The 20,205-nt window shown below is 41.3% G+C and overlaps 1 protein-coding gene across 9 annotated transcripts in view; it reads right to left on the reverse strand.

Annotated features, from left to right (window-relative positions):
- Positions 1-20,205, reverse strand: part of PCNX2 (pecanex 2) — a 288,254-nt gene that overhangs the window by 228,844 nt on the left and 39,205 nt on the right. For all 9 annotated transcript variants that reach the window (XM_057737510.1, XM_057737507.1, XM_057737504.1 and 6 more), the window contains 4 exons: positions 15,627-15,774; positions 15,355-15,500; positions 12,898-12,991; positions 247-382 (listed from right to left, as the gene is read on the reverse strand). In XM_057737510.1, the coding sequence (XP_057593493.1) occupies positions 247-382; positions 12,898-12,991; positions 15,355-15,500; positions 15,627-15,774 (524 nt within the window). The remainder of the gene's footprint in view (positions 1-246; positions 383-12,897; positions 12,992-15,354; positions 15,501-15,626; positions 15,775-20,205) is intronic.

Genomic DNA, 20,205 nt, shown 5'->3' on the forward strand with positions numbered 1-20,205 from the left:
TCTAATGTGTTTGGAAGTGCAATTAAGGCAGTAATAATCCCATGAGCATGAACGGAAGAGTACCTGTTATCTACATGGTTTCTTCCCACGTTCGTTCAGTAGACTGCCACAAAGTGATATAGCCACAACCCAGTGACATAAAATTCAGGACAAGACTGGACTAATTCTGTTAGGGAATCCAACCTGGAAATGGGTTTCAGGATCCCTGCTTCTGGAACATTCACCAACAGTGATGCTGGGACGTACCCGTGCGGTTTCCGGCTGGGTCCTCCGAGCCACCATGAGCAACAGCTGTTGTTGCAGGGCACTGACCACAGGGTCCCCAGAAGAAGGGTCTTGACTCTCGGAAGTCGTGGTACTGGAGGAGCTGATCTGTATGTCTCTGAGGATGGGCAAAACAAATGCCTTGGTTACCTGGAAGTACCGGAAGTCATCTATTTATTATACACAAACACAAGGAGAGCAGGGATCTTTAATGCAGGTCAAGGGCACACTGTTGCCACCTTGCATGAATAGTTCAAAGTCGAAAACTGTGTGTGTCGTGCCACCTTCAGGCAGAAGGGCCATCATCTTGTACACATTCAAACTACTCAGGCTGTCCAGAGTTGCAGGGTGCCACGAGAAAGGCAAGTAGACGCCTGCTGTTTCGGAGATGATGACCTTAATTTTCTATAATGGATGGGGAGGTGGTAGCAACAGCCTCTAGCCTCATGTTTTGTAGAAACAATAAATAGTGAGCTGGACCACTCCCAAGGCACCAATCAGGAAGAAACAGCGATGATCTATCTAATACCTCTGCTACCTCTTCCAACCCCCAGCACTGTCTGCACCTCCTCTTCACCTCCACCCAAGGCAAAGAGAGTGCACATTAGATCAAAGAAATGCCTCGGGTAGCTGTAAAAGAGCACGTTGCTAAGCTAGTTGTGATCTGTATCTAACTAGCTTTATTGTCGTGAATTGCCTATAGACTGACAGGACTTAAATGAATAGAACTCCTGAAGTAATCTCAAGCCTGGCCTTTTTCCTTTGGCTCAGAAAGCAACAACTAGGACACACCTCTCCATCTGCTTTTCTAGCAGGGCGCCCATAACTTCGAGGAGACAACATGGGCTGCCTCTGCCACAGCCATTTCTAATAGAATTCCTGCTCACGGAACTCCAATTTTATTCAATCATCCAAGACCCTGTGCTTCAGAAGAGACGAGGTCTCTCCCTGGCTGCTGGGGTAAATCCTGGTCATCCCACAGCCGTCGTGGGATGTGCAATGCGATTCTAAGAGGCTACCGTGGAGCAAAGGGAAGGCAACTCGGATAAGGAGGCTCACTGGCAAGTTTTTCTACTTCTTTTTTTTCCATTTTTTTACTTTTTAAAATTTTTTTTAAATTTATTTTTTATTGAAGTAGAGTCGATTTACAATGTTGTGTTAGTTTCAGGTGTACAGCAAAGTGATTCTTTTTCAGATTCTTTTCCCATATAGATTACTGCAAAATATTGAGCAGAGTTCCTTGTGCTATACAGCAGGTCCTTGTTCATCTATTTTATATATAGTAGTTTGCATCTGCTAATCCCAAACTCCCAATCCATCCCTCCCCCACCTCCCTCCTTGTGGCAACCACAAGTCTGGTCTCTATATCTGTGAGTCTATTTCTGTTTCATAGATAAGTTCAAGTGTGTCATATTTTGGATTCCACATGTAAGTGGTAGCATATGACATCTGTCTTTCTCTGTCTGACTCGCTTCACTTAGCATGATCCTCTCTAGGTCCATTCATGTTGCTGCAAATGGTGTTATTTCATTCTTTTTTATGGCTGAGTAGTAACGCCTCCTGATTTCTAATCTCACATTTCGGTACAAAGTCTCTGACAAGTTTTTAGAGCTTTCTTTTTTCCCAACTCTCTACTACTGTATTCATGAACATACAAATACTTATTCTACAGGAGCAGTGTTTAAAATACACCCACAATTCTCACGTGTGTGCACACAAACACACGGATTTCTCTACATTTTTGAGACACCATTTATGACTATTTGACGATACATTCAATAAAGACCTCCTTGTAAAGAACCACTTAGGAAACATCATACATTAACTCCAGGATTTAAGAAATGAGTCAGGTGGGATAAATACATGGATTTTGAAAAATCCTATCCTTCCCTTACTTGGATGCTAGTTCCATAAAGAGTGCTCTTGCTTCCTGTCTATACCTGTGCTGTAATGTCTGTCACTAACAGAGAAAAAAAGTTCGATTTATAAAGACAGGGTTCATTCGAACTTTTGTACTTTGTACAGAAACCTCTGAGGACTGTCATTCTGTCATTGCTCAGCTTAATACGATCGGATCGAAAACATCTTGTTAATACAAGTTCAGAGAAACCTAGAACTCAGCAAATGCCAGAACGTCACTAAAACAAAAGGTTACTCTGACTTCACTGTAGGTAACTAGTGATGACTGTAAGTAGACAGAGGCAGGATGGAAACGTGAGAAAATCGAGACAGTGTACAGCGCCCTCTATTGCCAGCTGAAGTAAAACAAGAAGGGACTATTGTGGAAGGTGTTAACAGTTATTTCTGTTAACCCTCCTCCTGCCACAGCCTCCTGCCAGGAAACATGGTCCAAAAGGATGTGTCAATACAGCTGAGTTTTTCCCATGTTTTTGATGGCAAAATAAAAATAACAATAGTTAACATTATTTTCTTGTGCAAGCCTTTTAAAAATCCTGTGTAAAAATCTAGTGTTTGGTTTTCTTTTCAAAATCCTTTGGATGAGTTCTAGAATTCAACAGAACTAGGCTTGAATTATTGGTCTGCTATTTACTATCTGTGGCTATAAGTATGTTGTTTTCCTACCTCAAATCCTCACCTACAAACAATAAGGTCCTACGTAGAGCACAGGGAACTATATTCAATATCCTGGGATAAACCATAAGGGAAAAGAATATAAATAAAGAATGTATATTTATGTATAACCGAACCACTTTGCTGGATAGCAGAAATTAACACATCACTGTAAATCAACTATACTTCAACCAAATAAAATTTTTTAAAAATCCTCACCTACAAAATAGGGATGATGTCGTTCTTGTAGAGACTGTTGTAAGAATTAAATCAGACTGGATGTGGTGGCTCTCATATATTAGACACTTAATAACTATACCTAATCTTCCTATTTCCTTCTATTGGTATACAACCTGACTTTGCCCATTCCCATATTAAACAGTAACCTGATCCCTATGCTTTTCACACAAATAATATATTAATTCTAGTTGTCTCTATTAGCAGGAACAGGATACAAGTGTCTTGCCCTCAACTCACACCCAGTCCTTTTTTTTTTAATAAAGACGGACACAAATAACATATAAATCCCCTCTTAATTAACCTCTTTTATACGAGCTGAATATCCTAGACAAGGCATGCTGATACTAAGAAAGATTCTTTTCTGAGCTTTGTGACTGGTATGACCTCACCAGAAAGCCCGTCCTGTCATGTGTATACGGGCTTCCTATTTGACCAGCAAGAGAGGTGTAATGCTGCTTCCAGAGGATAAAGAGATTTACTCTCTTCGTTTGGCATAGTTTTCTGGGGTCCTGATGTTAAAGCTGTAATCTGTGGGCACCAGCTTGTCCACTCAAGAACCAAAGAGGCTACAACATCACAAAAATCACTCAGTGAATAAGACTCTTCCTACCAAACCTCCAAGAATTCCTGTCCATCTTCCTTTTCTTGCATCTCTTCTCACACTATCTGCTACTTATCCCCTGTTCTTAGCTATGGGCTGTGAGCTGCAGAATCATTTAAAAAGTCTCGGTTGAGGGGAGGGATAAATTAGGAGTTTGGGAGTAACAGATAGACACTGCCATATATAAAACAGACAAACAACAAGGACCTCCTGTAGAGCACAGGGAACTACAGTCAATACTTTATAATAACCTATATGGGAAAAGAATTTGGAAAAGAATGTATAACTGAATCACTTTGCTGCCCACCTGAAACTGAACACTGTAAATCAACTATACTCCAAAAAAAAAAAATCTCAAAAAAAGTCTCTGTTTCACTAACTTAAGGCTAGAGATTTCCCCCCATATTAATAAACATAATGTGAAAGTGCCAAGTTTCAGGAGATATTTCCTCCTCTAAAATAGCAATGGAAATAGAAATATTCCAACGCTGTAGTAATTACACTCTGAACTACAATAGAGCAGTAGCTGCACATCTGGTCTTGATTTTCCGGCTCTCTGGTTTATCTCTGGTCCACTTGTTTGGTTCAGAGCTAGAGCAGAGATACATTTATTTAAACGAGATCGAACTCAGAGCAATAGCAGAAACAGTGATTAATGGTGGAAATTACAAAAAAAAAGCAGCCATTAGAAGGCAATAAAGACGGACCAGAGAACAGAATGGTGCACTTTCTAACGAATAGAGGCAGGTCTCAAACTCACAGTGACCACATTGCGCTATATTGTAACCCCCAGGTTTTCACTCATCTAAGCTTCTGTAAGTAACAAATAACTGAAATACAGGTGCTGCTACCTTTTCCCACTGATGTGGAAAGAAATCCTTGAAACTCTTCATCTTCCCCAGATCTCAAAACTCACAACCCACCCTCCTAAGGGAAACCGCCTCTCTTTTTCTGTCTGTCCTTCCTTGTTTTCCAGGCTTCCTTGGGGCCCATGGGAACAAACCACCCAGAGGAGCAGCCTAGAAATGAAAGCCACAGCCACGTGTTCAACGTGTGCGATATTTAAATAAAGAAGCTCTGTTTTGGAAACTATAACCTGTTATTTAGAATTTGAACAGAGATTCTTGTTTTAAAGTCTGCAAACAATTCTTCTTTTATATGACAGCAAAATTCGTCTGTGCATTTGAGAAAAAGAGAGAGCACCGGCTCGAGAGCTTGTCGGGGCCTCCAGCACGGGATCTGACTGCCACCGTGTGGCAGCCGGGGCTGTGACCATCGGGACAGAATCCCACTGTGTGGCAGGGCCTCTTCCCAGGCATTCAGAGAAAGTGCCTCGGAGAACAGAAGTTTTTCTAGAGTCAACCTCATAAATGCTCCATCCTTATGACTGTGCCTGGATGACAATTTAATCTCTCCAATCTGTCGAAGGAAACCAAATAAGGACTACAGTGAAACGATCTCATAGTAACAACCGGAAAACAAGAAAGAGAGAACACAGGGATGTGGAGAGATAATCCTTTGCATGGTCACCTGCTTCTTCTAGATCACTTCCACCTCTATGTGATCAAAGGCACCAAGAACCCCCAGAAGTTTTTAAATTAACTCAGTAACACATAACTCCATCACGCAGATCAACTGAGTGAGGCAGGTACGTGCATATTCTTGAATATCTATCATTGGAGTTGACGTTTTCAACTCACGTTTGAATGGAATACAGAACCGGGCATATCTAATATTGGGAGAATTCACGACATTTTATATTTTGCGCACCTGACTACCCTAAGTGCCCCACATTCTGGCTCAGCTAATGCAATCCAGGGATCGCTATTTCTTCTGACTAATAGAAAGAAGAAAATCCAAATGAGGTGATAAGGTTTTTACAATTTTCTGCCTGCTTACCTTCTGTGGGACCCAGGTACACACTTAAGCACAGTGGCTTTAAAGGGCTTTCCTGAGAGTTGATCCCAGTAAGTAAGGGAGGCTTTATTGAGACCAGGCTCAGAGAGGCTGCTAATAATAACATCAACAAAAGAGGAGGAATTCTGAGAAGGCAATAAAGATGAAGTGCACCTCAATCCACCTTTGGAATATAGTACCTACTGGGTTTAGAGGTTCAGAGCAGCTTCCAGAAACAAGCCTAATTTATAACCACAACACTATCTGTTTCCGTATGTCCTATAATGATTCATAAATAAATAGAAACCCAAAATAAGAGAATCCAGATAAATAAATAGATGATTACTCATGTAATCTACTCTACTTTTTTAATAGAAACAAGTTGAGGTACAAAAATCCCCAATAAAAATCCTGTAAGCTAATTTGCTTCAGAATGAGTCTTTCATTCAGTAGAATACCTAACCTACTTTATGAGTAACAGATACTCAAAATGAACGTAAATACTAGCTTTCCATAGGATTTCTCTGGAGAGCAGGCAATACGCATTTTGCATGCATTTAAAAAAATTCTGTATGCATTTTCATAAGATTGCTTATGACAGTAGAAAAGGTGGATTCATACTGAAGCAGGGTTATATATTTTTTACAAAAGAAAGCACTCCTGTGTTACTTGGAAGAATTTATAGGCAAGAGAAATGTAAATCTTTGCTGAACAAAGAAGAGAAACTATCAAGTTTTCACTGCAAGACCTACATGGGAAATAGCAAAAGTCCACTCTACAGTGAACCCTTTGGACACAAAACACACTTCAACTTTTAGGCAGCTTCACCTTCAACTTCCTAGGCAGACAGCCTACTGCAACTTTGATTTTCTGCAAGGGTGAGTCAAAAATTATCCACACTCTATGAGCTCATATTAGGCTCTGAGCTGCTAAATCAATCCTGTGTCCTGAGTAATGAATTTATGCTCTGAAATTTCTTTTAAGTAGCAATTCTAAATTCTGCAATTCAAACCATAGTTCCCTTATTCTAGTTTCTGGAGAAAGCAGAACTGCATAAGATAATGTTACCTGCTTTCTGGCTTTCTGGACAGTTATTGTACGACCGGAAAATACTGCTTATATTTCTACGTTAGTTAATGAGAAATGTGTTGGTTCCCACAATGACAGTGGGGCCAAGGAGGGAAATTTGTTTCCTCTCCTGGTTTCCTCCAGGAATTCCCAAAGAGACATGGAAGTTACACTGCAAACAATTCCCTATTCATACTTGGGAGCTGGGGATATAAAACTGTCACATGGCAACTAGGCTTAACAATGGCCAAGAGGAATGGCTTTCTTGCCAGTTATAAGAATCGGTGGGTTGATGGCCTAGTTGGAGTCAATCCCAGCCACTGAAGTCGCCTTACAGGGAAAAGGCTGCTTTTCTAATATCTTCCATGGCTGAAGGGCTTAGAAACAGCCCCAACTGGGAATAATCCTTCCAAGTTCAAAATCCAAGTTTATGTTTACTCTAGTAGGAGAACTTGAAACGTAATGGCATTAAAAGCCAGGGATGAAATAGTAAAGTATCTTCTCTAAAACTGCCAGAGGCCAAAATGTTGGAACACAGCAGGTTGATAGGGAGTATACAAAGTACTTAACCACCTTAAAATCTCGTAAAGTGACTCATAAAAGTGCTAGAGGAAAGGCTTCCCTTGGCCTAAAGTCCGGCTCTTTTGCTCTATAAAGTCGTAGTGAATTCAGCCACTGTCCTCCTGCTTCTGTTTGGAGACAGTAACAACAGCTAACATTTTCTCAGTATCTCCTATGAGAGATACTATCCTAGGCACTGTGTATACAATTACATCCAGACTTTAAAGCCACTACTGAATTTATTACTGGTATTATTTCCACTAATATATTAGAAACCTGATGCTTTAGATGGTTAAGTAAAGCTGCTCAATGTCAAACCAAAAGTTACTCTTCGTGCAGGAATGGGAACGTGGGTCAGTCTGAGGTGAAAGCTCAAGTTCATGCTACAGCACAGGACCCCTCTGATGCGCCGGGGACGTGTGGACCCCAGTGTCAGCTTTTCCATCACAGTCCCCTCCCATACGGACAGAGAGAATCATTTCCTCCTCATTGAATGGAACACAGGACGGGAGAATCTAATTTGAGACTCAACCTCGATTTCTATGGAGAGTTAAGTTATTTTGCTGGCGGTTCGGGGGGGGGGGTCCCTCTATTTTTTCCACTTTTAGAAGGAGAAGATAACACTCTGTATTCAAACATGTTGACCAGGCAAACTGCTAGTGCTTCTGGTTCTTCCCCTCCAACAATCACAAGGTGAGGGAGTGATCTGTGGCTGTTGTTTTGATAAACCCGCATTCGCTGGGTTGTTTCTCTCTGCAGAGAGGTCAAATTCGTCCTGCTGCAAAGAGAACAAAGCGTGAGTTCCTCCACCAGGCTTCACGGCCCCCACTGCCCGCCTCTGCCCCTCCTGCCCGGCCTCTCACCTTTTATCCCTACATGCCCAGCTGGTGTTTGCTGTCCAGAACTCTAATTGGACGCTCTCTGTCATTTCCAATGATTAACTTGATTCAATTCACTATTTACTGAACATCTACCTACAGAGGGCTAAGTGAGGGCTATCAAGGCACCCTAGCCATGGTCACTTTTCTTTAGACAAGAACGGTCTGGAGGAAGAGCTGAGAGTCTCCTGCACCAGGGAGAATGGGATAACCATTCCTCTGATGGCAGCGTGGAGGGACAGATTTATTGCCACGGTAGGGACAAGGGAAAAACAGACAGAAGAGACAAATGGTAATTTGCGCCTTAAAGGAAGAGACTTCCAGAAGGTAGAAGTGAGTGGAGAAGGGCATTCTAGGCAAAGAAGATCAGGGGCCTGGAAGAGGAAGGGCGAAGGCCCCTCCGTGGGCCTCAGGGGGAGGAGAGGTGAGACATAGGACTATGAAGATGGCCTGGAGGAGTGTGGGCCACGTAAAGGCACCCCGATATCAGGTGTGTTAGCAAGAGGGCAGCTCCATCCAGATCTCAGAGCACCAGGTGAGGGCCCAGGCTTCTACAGTAGCCCACAGGCCACAGCCAACCACAGACATGTCATCTGTGGCCTGTGGCATTTCAAAAAAAATTTAAATCGACGACATTAAGCAAAATAGATTTTTACAGATACATGGGCATTTCTAGCTCCTTGGGGACAGAACTGGAAAATCTGCTCACCCATGCCTCCAGAGCTGGCATAAGCACCCTGAAGGTAAGAAGTGGCAGCACTCTGAGGGCAGAAGAAACACCCTCCAAAGGACTCAGCACCCAGCACTCCTAGCATTCGACTCTGGCCCCGCCTCACCCATTTATCCCTCCTCCTGGGCGCCAAGGAACTGGGGCTGCGGCCCCTGCCGGGGGGAGGGTCCAGGGTATGGGATTTACGTGTCCTCTGGCCACTTACTAGCTACTGAGGTTGGGCCTGTTTCTTCATCAGTCTTAGTTTCCTTTTCTGTCAAATGGAGCAAATATCACCTACCTCTGTTTTGTTGGGCAGACGAAGTGGGACGATTTAATAGTTAGCGTAGTGCTTAGTGCATGCTACATCTTCAATAAGTGATGCTGCCACCACGACTATGACAGGAAAACACTTCCTTCAGGACCACGAACCACAGAAAGACTCGAGGCGCACTGGACCACTGGTGTAAGGCGTGAATGCCTTGGCCCTTGTAAGTTACAAATCCTGACCCGCTGTCATTGCGCTTGATCAGCTGTGTGCTGCTCTGATGTGTTTACATCTAGCATTAAAGAGACAGGTGACACTCTCTCTATACACACACACAGGTATGTTAATGCAGGGATTAACATATTCAAATCACACCAACTTGTTTGTTTTCATCCTATTTTACCACAATTTTTCTTTCTTACAACCAATCTGAGAATACTCAAACCATCACTACACCACACGCTCCCACAAAAACCAAGGCTTACTACCAATCCAAAGAAATCAGCCTCCTGTGCATGGGTGGCATGGCTTTCAACATCTCTGAGTCTGGGGAGGAGTGTGAGACTGTTGGAATACCCACCATAAGCCTGTCAGACAGCAGTTGAAATCCAGAAGATCATCTGACTCTACAGAGGAGGGAGCCGTTTTTTCTGAGCTTGAATTAAACAGATGGCAGCCCCGTAAGTGCTCTTCCAGAACCGCCCCGGGAATGGCTTCAATGCTATAATTTTGCTAAGTGAAGTAACTAGAGTTTTGTGCCCGAGCTTCAGGCAGAAAGCACTGTACATCTCTTATGACCAAATAGGCCACTGAATGGCCACAGCACTCCAGAACAAAGTCCCCTCTAAGGGACTAACTTATTTCAAAGAGTAGACAGTGTAGAGGATAGGTATATAATGGTGCACACAAGTATATAAAAACAGACATGTACATTATTCTTTCATCTTTAGGCACAAGAAAGAGAAGATATGCGTGACAATGGGCCAATTCTTTCCTAGAACTTTTTTTTTTTTAAAGCGCACAGGCTCAGTTGCTCCACAGCATGTGGGATCTTCCTGGAGCAGGGATCGAACCCGTGTCCCCCACATTGGCAGGCGGATTCTTAACCACTGCACCACCTAGGAAGTCCCTTTCCTAAAACTCTTAATACCAAGGCCCTGTCAAACAACCTTGAGCCAAGAGCAGGGAGTCAAAGACTTAGAACTCAGCGTGTGGGGCTGGTGGACCAAGACCTCGTCTATTGGAATGGTCACATACAAGAAATGTAAGAGACAATGAGGGACATTTATAAAAGAAAGCTGCGTTTACAAAACTTGATCATTGTTCTCTTTAAAGAAGCATAGTCAGTAATTCAACTGCCATTTTGCCAGAAGGAAAGTCCTCAGGGGTCATCTGCCAGTTCTCGCTGCCTGGCATCCACCCACCCTACTCCAAATTTCCCTCTGGAGAGCCGTCCCCATACCTTCTCAAAGGGAACCTACAATTCCAGCTCTGTGTATGCACATAGACCCAAGCCAAGTAGCTGCCTCGGTGATTGGGCTCCGGGTTCCAAATGGCCCCGTCAGAATGAGAGGTACACAGTGAGACTTATTTGGGGGGTTATGGGGAAGAAGTATGTTATCCCCAATGGACTTGAATGAGAGAAGACATAAGATGTGGCATCCTTTGACTGTCAGGGTGAAGTGCTTGGAAGTGATGTCAAAACAGAGCAATGGGAGGGCGATGGAGAAAGAGAAATCACACCCTTGAAGACATCTACCCAAGACGTTTCCATTATACGGTTCCCAAATTCCCATTGTGGTGAAGCCTGCTGGATTTCTCTCATGTGTAACAGGAAGGGTGTAACTGTTATACGTACATGAAAGGCAGGGCTTTCTAAACCACAGGGTTTCACAAGAAACCTCAGCACAAACACATGCAGTGTCCTCCAGCAGTGCCCAAACCTACCCTCGCCTAAAGCTCTTTCTCCAGGAGCAAATGCACTGTGGCAAAGCTAAGCCCAGGCAGGTCTCGAAATGGAGGGCAGGTTAGACAAAAAACAGCTCTAATATGGAAAAGAAATGCAGAGGAAATGAAAGAAAACAAGAGGTGGAGGAAAATTAACAAAGAGAAAGAAATTAAGAGGAGAAAGTGAATTAATGGAGTCTCTCAGGGAGGCATGGTCTAAGAAAGTGGGGCTTATTGAAAACCCTACAGGCACTCTCTTTCATTCTTATCTGCACACTGTGTATTTTTTAGTATTTTTAAGGCTCTGGATACGTGGTCTTATTCTAACTGGCGTTAGCGGCAAAAGCAGTTCAACTATTTTCCTCGGGGAAAAGCGAAGTCCATTTATCCAGGAAAATAAAAATTAAAAAGCCTTGTAAATGTATTTGGGGATAAAATGAGAGGTGTGTATTTGTTCCAAATTTAGTTTAAAAACATTACAGCTTTCAACTGAGGATTGTAGAATAACAGGACAGCTTTTCTAGCCATGTTCTCGTGTAATTAAATATTTTGTCTGAAGAAAGCTGCCACCTTTGATGACTGAGCTCATCAAACCACTGGAACAAAATGTCCTGGAGGCGGGACCTAAGATGGGGAGGGCACACCTTTCTCTCCTCTTGGGTCTCTTTTGGCATGAGCACTTTGCATGCTTTTAGGCTGGAGAAGGAGAATTCTTTCTGTGGTCTCTGTTTTGATTGGAATGTGGGTAACCGAGGGAGACAAAGGAAGGGCGGAAGGCAGGTGGTTGATGAAGACAATGCCTGTCTGCCCCCAGGACTGACTCTGGACTCGAGCAGGCTGCTTCAGGGTAGGGGCCCAGGTGGGGTTGTGAGGTCAGCAGAGCTATCACCTACATCACCCATCCGATCTACCATGACGGCTGTACCAGCATTCCTGAGCAGACGGAAAGCAGCAGGGGTGACAAGAGGACATCCTAAAAGACCTGGCACACGCCAGAATCCCACGTGGAGGCCACACTGCAGGGACAAGGACAGACTTTGTTCTAGGCACACTGGATGCTCCCCTTGAACTTCCCATGCACACCTGGTAAGTAAACTTCGACCTTAGGAAGGAACACTGCACCCCAGAATCTGGAAGTAGGGTTCCTGTAACTCCCTGGACACTCTCCAGGAGTGAAGCCTAAGAATTCCAGTGATAGCACACAAGTCTACATAAATTCTCAAATAGGCATACAACTCTAGAGAAATCTACATGACAAATTGACTCCCTCTCTCAGAGCAAGCCACTGAGGCACAGCTCTATTAATTATCCTCAAAGAATCTTGCAGTCCAGGATGAAGGATGAATTCGATCCACCACAGATAAGATTTACAGCTTGGTCAGTGCCACCAGTAATCCACGTATATTCTGGATACGCAAGCAAATTCAATATCAACTTAACGTGATCGAGAAAGTTACTCGACACACTCTGAAGGAGAATAGAAAAGATGTTTAGATCATCTCTCTACAAAAGAGCTTGCCTTACCAGTGCAGATGAGAAATAACCACATCTCTAGTCCATTCCTTGGGACAGAGTTAATAATGAGTTCTCAAGCTGCGTCATCACCTTGACCATAACTGTTTACACAGGGTTCGCCTCTATTTACACCTACATGTTATATTTATTTTTGGAAGCGGCTACTATGAAAATGGTTCTGCTTATTTCTGATTATTCTGCAATATCCGATTTTCTTTTTCTTTCACATGAAATCCACATGCTTTGACACCTACAGACAGATTAACACATTCATTCTACCCCAGGATCTTCACTTCATTTACACTCAGAGTCAGTTGCATGTAAGTTGCTGGGGGCAGCAACGCGATACCTCCCCAACCTGAAAACAAGCCCCACTTACCCAGCTTGAGAGAAGCCGTCATAATTTGATGGTTGATACTGGAAAGGGTCTTCTTTCTGATTTCCAGACTTTAAATAACAGGATTTAATTTCCCCTGCAAAATTTCAGCAAAGAATGTTACACAATTATTTGTATATGATCATTTCTGACTTTTTCCAAGTCAAAGGGAGCTCATTTTAGACTATTTAAATGATAACTGTTGATGATCTAGGTCCATTCTTTGTATTTCTCCATCGAATATATAACTTAACTAAGAAAATCGTGATGTACCTCTCTGACAATATGCTTAGACAAGTTTGACTCACTTTTTTTTTTGCATTGCAGTATAGTTGATTTACAATGTTGTGTTAGTTTCAGGTGTACAGCAAAGTTAAAGAGTTCTACATATACTACATTCTTTTTCAGATTCTTTTCCATTATAGGTTATTACTATATTGCATATAGTTCCCTGTGCTATACAGTAGGACCTTGTTGTTTATCTATGTTATATATAATAGTGTGTGTCTGTTAATCTCAACCTCCTAATTTATCCCTCCTTCCCCCTTTGGTAACCACACGTTTGTTTTCTATGTCTGTGAGTCTGTTTCTGTTTTGTAAATATGTTCATTTGTATCATTTTTTTTAGATTCCACATACAAGTGATATGACAGTTACTTATTACTTAATTTCTTTTCATCAATTAATCTGTACCATCTCTAATCCCCTTCTATATATTCTTTTCAATGCATATTTTTTATATTCTCTTCCTGTGTCAGGCTTTTCTGTGTATGCCGTAACTGGGTGGGGGTTGTATCATGTGCAAAGAGGCTTATTAAGCATGTGGTTTTGATCGGTGGACCATGTGGGGCCATCCCTACCCTTGAATTTGCAGATGAGCATTGGCATAGCTGCTGACTGGTATGTCAGCCTGGTAATGAGCAAAAGCAAGAGATGGAATTAATTTGCAGAGTTAAATTAGCCTGCTAAAGTGGTTCAGGGTATTGAGGTGTGAAAATCAGTTCACTTTGTAAATGTGAACGGTCTCTCCCCAGAAGAGGTTTTAAGCGTACTTTCTTCAGGTGACAGGGGAGCGTAATTAACCTTGTCTGTTATGAGCAGCTGCAAGGGAGTCTGCAGTGCTGGACCTCAACTTCAAGGTTGTCCCCCCAAGAGAAACATTCGCAATGGCAACCATGGCCCCTCCTCTGGAGGCTTTGCTAGAAGTGCTAGTGTTGTTCTTTATAATGTAAAAGTCTCTATGTATTTCTGCAGACGCAAAAGCACTTCCAACTATAAACTACTGATCTATATAGAGAGGGTAATATATCATTTATTGTCCAAACCAGGATCCTTGTGAGAGTAGAATAACAAGTATACATTGATCTATAAGGGACTTAACCCAACACCCATCCTAGAAAAACTAAGACCTATATGCCTTATCTATGGAACCTTGAATTTGCCACTTAATGGTTTTCTTTCTTCCTTTTTTCTTGCTTTCTTGCTTTCTTTCTTTCTTTCTCTCTCTCTCTCTCTTCCTTCCTTCCTTCTCTTTCTTTCTCTTTCTTTCCTTCCTTCCTATTACTTTTTAAAATCTTTTTTATAACAAGGCATTAAAAATACATCAACGTCAGATTTTCAACATATATCCAGTGAGTATTTCTTAGGTGTTAGACATTATCTTCCCAAAGTTTACAACTGTGTGTGTTGGGGGGGAGGGGATCTCATTAATCAAATTATTATAAGTCAATAAACAATTAGAAGTTGCAACAGTCTCAAAGAAGGAAAAGGATAGGGTGTTAAGATTGCAAAAATGCAGAGGAATCTGATTAAACCTGGGAAATCCAGGAAAGGTTTTCCTGAAGAACCTTCTTTAGAATTGAGATCTAAAGGATAAATGGCACAATGTGGGCACAGGGACACAGTATGTGCAAAGGCCCTGAGGCAGGAGGGCGCACACCCTGTTCTAAGAACATTATATGTGAGCAATCAGAACTAAGCCTTCTTGTTCCAAAGTCTAGTACAGGTATCCCCTTGCTTTTCGGAAGTTCACTTTACGCCACTTCACTTTTTAGGAAAGACCTACCTTAGTTTTTGCTAACCAAAAGAAATGCGAAATGTTTTTTGTTTCTAAAAAGCTAAAAGTGAAAATAGCATTCAGCAGTGTTTTGCAGTGAGTTACACAGCCAGTGCACACCCCAAGCAGTAAGAGTAGCATCATCCAGCTCCCTCCCTGGAAACTACACCCAACATCTCAGCATCAAGCCACCTTAGCTTTGAATTAGGAGCATCTGTGTCTTATACTGATGTATTTTGTGCATCCTTAGGCAATTGCTTCTTCACTTTACACCACTTCTGTTTAGGAAAGGTCTCATAGGACCACTCTACTTTTGGATAGAGGGGAAACCTGTCCTCAGGCTAAGAGACCACCTTGAGAAAGCTGCCAGCTTTCCCCCTTCTAGGTCATGAGCAAAGACTTACCATGTTCATCAATGAAAACATGCATCGCGTCCACAGACATCTCATCTTGCACAGATGTTTCAGGCCCACTGATGACTTGCAACACAGAACTATCTTGTTGGGAAGTTACCCGGTAGATTATTTGTCTTTGTCTATTGCCCTGGAAACTTAACATATATAAAAGCATCAAAAAACAATGTGGAATGCCTCTTTATCCTTAACAAAGCATTAAAAGAAGAAGTGAGTAAATAAGGCTGCACCAGCATGGAGCTATATACGTAAGTTATCCTTACAGGGTCGTGATCTTGGCAGGCTCAGTGAGCCCGGGGCTGGTGCTGGTGTGTTCTTGACTTGGCATGTCTGGTTTTCCTTGCTTGGCATGGGGTCCACTGGGTTTCTCACTTTCCAGGATTTCCTCCTTTTTCTCCTGGGAACCGTTGTCTGAAAAACATTGCTTTATGTGTTAACATAATAACAAATAAGAAATTAAGGTGAAAATACTTGGAAATAAGTTACCAAAACTGAAGCAAGAATAGATAGAAAATCTAAATAGCTCCTATGAATTCTGAATAAATATATTTTAAATAATTAGATACATTTTATTTAAATAAATTTTTATTTTATAATTATGGAAGTACCTAAATATTTTTGAACAACGGAAGTGTGTGTATGTTGGAGACGTTATGTAGACATCTACAAACACCATCACTTTACGGACTCAAGGACTCGCTTGAAATAACTCCAGTGACCACTGGCTTGCTCAGTTGAAAATCACCCACTTAGATTACTTAGGCTTGAAAGGCTCATAACTCATAAATGGACAGCACCTGATGATAAAAATTACATAAACACCCTGGCGATTTCGGAGTAAGGTCCCATTTATCATTTTAATAGCTTATCAATCTTTCCTTCTCACTTATTCTCAAAATCTAAATTTTCAAGCTAAAGGTAGAATTGGTCTCTTCATAAAGTAGATGCTTGCTAAGTATAGCTGACTTTGAAGCACACCTTGGCACTACGGAGGTTTCAGTGAGATACTACACCTACTCCTTACCCTGAGAATTTTTTTTTTTCTTTTTTTTTTTTTTTTTAGGCGCACGGGCTTAGTTGCTCCATGGCATGTGGAATCTTCCCAGGGCAGGGCTCGAACCCGTGTCCCCTGCATTGGCAGGCAGATTCTTTACCACTGCGCCACCTAGGAAGTCCACCCTGAGAATATTTTAAGATGAATTAGAATTCCAAGATCGATAGGTACATACCATTTTGTTTTGTTTTTTTTAATTTTTAGAATCCTCTTTAAATAATGAACCAAAACAAGGGTCTTAGTTTACACCATCATGCAAAGTGGACTCCACCCCTAAAAGTCAGCGGTCCCTCTAAAGACACACCCCAAAGGCCACTTTTAAGGTCGCAGTGTCCTCTGTATTCCCATGACCAAAGATACCAATAGCTATCTTCTTCTGCATAAATTTTGGCCTGAGAGAAGAACATGATTGAGTGGTTTAAACCTACAGGCTCTTTCAAGACATGCCATTCAGAAAGCCCACCAAGATCTGCCTCAAAATGTGCAGTGATGCTAGCTTCCCTGGGGTCTAAATCACATGATCATGCATACAAGAAAGTTTTTCATCCTTAGACTTGAAGTACTTAGAGAAACACTGCTGGCTTCCATGTGAGTCCTGAAGATAAATATTCCCAGAGCATCTGTGAAACGATTAGAATTTCTTTGGTACAAAAATGTTTTCATTTCATTTGACAGCTTGTCAAGATAGAAGTTTTCACAGTTTTCAAGAAACACATTTGTGAGAAAGTGCTATCATAACAAATAGCTTTAGCCAGTGATCACGTCACATAAAAACTGCAGGGAGGCATGTTTAGACAGCTCCACCTCCTGACACTGCAAGTATGTGGACTCATCTGCTCACACAGCTTTTAATACCTTAGTCTCTCCTTCTTTCAAATGGGCACACTACATATGTCAACATATGGGCTATTTTTTTTCTTTTTCCTTTTAAAAATACACATACATAGGAATTTTCTGTTTCTAAAAATAGTACACATGAATGGCATATAATTTAAAACTAGAGAAAAAGAAAAAAAATCTTAAATTACTCAACTCCACCATGCTGATACAAGAGCAAATAGGATACATATCACACCAGAATTTTTTTCTAGGCATCTTTTTTTTTTCCAAAATTAAGTCATAATTCAGATGTTGCTTTATAACTGTTCTATTTCTCTTAAAGTATTATAAATATCTAATGACATGAGATATTCTTCTACATCATCCAAAAATGGAAGTTATATAATATTACATTAATATAGTATAATTTACTAAATATTATAAATATTTAAAGACATTAAATATTCTTCTGCATCATCCAAAAACAGAAGTTATATAATATTACATTAATATAGTATAATTCATTAAACTAGACTCCGATTGTTATAAGTTTAGGGTGTTTCAATTTTCCTGTTCTACAGATAATTCTTCAATAATCATCTCCACATGCATCAGGATTATTTTCTCAGGAAGTCTAGAAGAAACTGAATATATGAATGGACAATAGCCAGACAATACACACAAAAATAGAACTCTGACCTACAATCTACAGTAATCAGCCCAGGAAACCAGCACACTATGTACAAGTCAGACTTGTAGGAAGTCAAACTACTATTTCTAGCAAACGGTTCAGGAAGCCAAACCACAACCCCTGCAACAATTAGCCCCAAATGGCCAGGACTTGATTAACAACTGAGAGCTTCCCTAATGTTTGTCCCTGCTTCCAACTACAGAAATCCAACCAATCAGAGGAAGCCAAATAACGTTCTCCTAACCAATCACATCAAATGCTCGAATTAGCCCGCCTCCAGCCTCCCCAGGCCAGCAGCCTCCAATCACACCTGGAACCTTCCTTTTTCCCACTACAAAGCTTTCCCACTCCTGTGCCTTGCCTTGCGGTCCCTGCCAAAATGCCGTGGATGACTCTCTTGCTTAGCAAGCTCTGAATAATAGCCCTACTTCTCATTTGAGCAACCTCTGTTTATTTCCACAAAGTAAAATAAAGCTGTATCAAAACAAAACAAAAACATGGTTTTAAAAGCTGTTGGTAAGTGTATGGTTTTCCATAACCTCAAATTCTAGAATATCCCCAAGACCTAAAGATAATTCTAGAGGCCTTTGGGGAGACGACCTGAGTTGGAAATAAAAGTACCATAAAGAGAACTGGACAATTACATGTAAAAGAATGATTAGAACATTTCCTCACACTATATGCAAAAATAAACTCAAAATGGATTAAAGACCTAAATGTAAGATCAGAAGCCAAAAAAACTCCTAGAAGAAAACATAGGCAGAACACTCTTTGACATAAATTGCAGCTTTATTGTTTGCATCCGTTTCCTGAGGCAAAGGAAACAAAAGCAAAAACAAAGAAATGGGACTAATTAAACTTAAAAGCTTTTGTACAGCAAAGGAAACCACTGTCAAAACAGACAACCTAATGATTGGGAGAAAATATTTACAAATGAGATGACTGATAAAGAGTTAATATCCAAAATATATAAACAGTTCGTGCAAATAAATATCAAAAAAAAATCAACTCAAAAAGCGGGCAGAAGACTTGAATAGGCATTTTTCCAAAGAAGACATAAAGATGTACAGAGTGTAAAGTGATTATATTCCAATAAAAAGCTTAAAAACAAACAAAACAACAACAACAACAAGAAGCAGACATAAAGATGGCCAACGGGCACATGAAAAGATGCTCAACATTGCCAATCATCAGAGAAATGCAAATCAAAATCACAATGAGATGTCACCTCACACCTGCCAGAATGGCTGTCATCAAAAAGGCTATCATCAGGGCTTCCTAGGTGGCGCAGTGGTTAAGAATCCTCCTGCCAATGCAGGGGACACGGGTTCGATCCCTGCTCCGGGAAGATCCCACATGCTGTGCAGCAACTAAGCCCGTGCGCCACAACTATTGAGCCTGTGCTTTAGAGCCCGTGAGCCACAACTGTTGAGCCCATGTGCTGCAATTACTGAAGCCCACGCACTTAGAGCCCGTGCTCTGCAATGAGAAGCCACAGCAATGAGGACCTCATGCACCACAATGAAGAGTAGCCCCCACTCACTGCAACTAGAGAAAGCCCGTGTGCGGCAACAAAGACCCAACACAGCCAATAAATATACTTTTTTTAATTAAAAGAAAAGGCTATCATCAAAAAGTAATACATGTTGGTGAGGATGTGGAGAAAAAGGAATCCTAGTAATTGTTAGTGGGAATATAAACTGGTGCAGCCACTATGGAGAACAGTATGGAGGTTCCTCAAAAAACTGAAACTAGAACCACCATATGACCCAGCAATCCCCACTCCTGGGTATATATCTGAAGAAAACAAAAACACTAATTCAAAAAGATATTCACAGCAGCATTGTCTACAATAGCAAGATATGTAAGCAACCTAAGTGTCCATCAACAGATGAATGGATAAAGAAGATGTGGTATAGATATTTGCAATGGAGTACTACTCAACCATAAAAAAGAATGAAATTTTGCCCTTTGCAACAACATGGATGGACATGGAGTTATTATGCTTAGTGAAATAAGTCAGACAGAGAAAGACAAATACTGTATGTTATCACATATACATGGAATCTAAAAAATAAAACAAACTAGTGAATATAACAAAACAGAAACAGACTCACAGATACAGAGAACAAACTAGTGCTTATCAGTAGGGAGGAGGAAGTGGGGAGGGGTAAGATGGGGTACACAATTAAGAGGTACAAACTACTATGTTTAAAGTAAATAAGCCACAAGGATACACTGTACAGCATAAGAAAGAGAGCCAATACTTTATAACTTT

This window comes from Hippopotamus amphibius, chromosome 5 (assembly GCF_030028045.1).
Source record: "Hippopotamus amphibius kiboko isolate mHipAmp2 chromosome 5, mHipAmp2.hap2, whole genome shotgun sequence".
Taxonomy (NCBI): Eukaryota; Metazoa; Chordata; class Mammalia; order Artiodactyla; family Hippopotamidae; genus Hippopotamus; species Hippopotamus amphibius.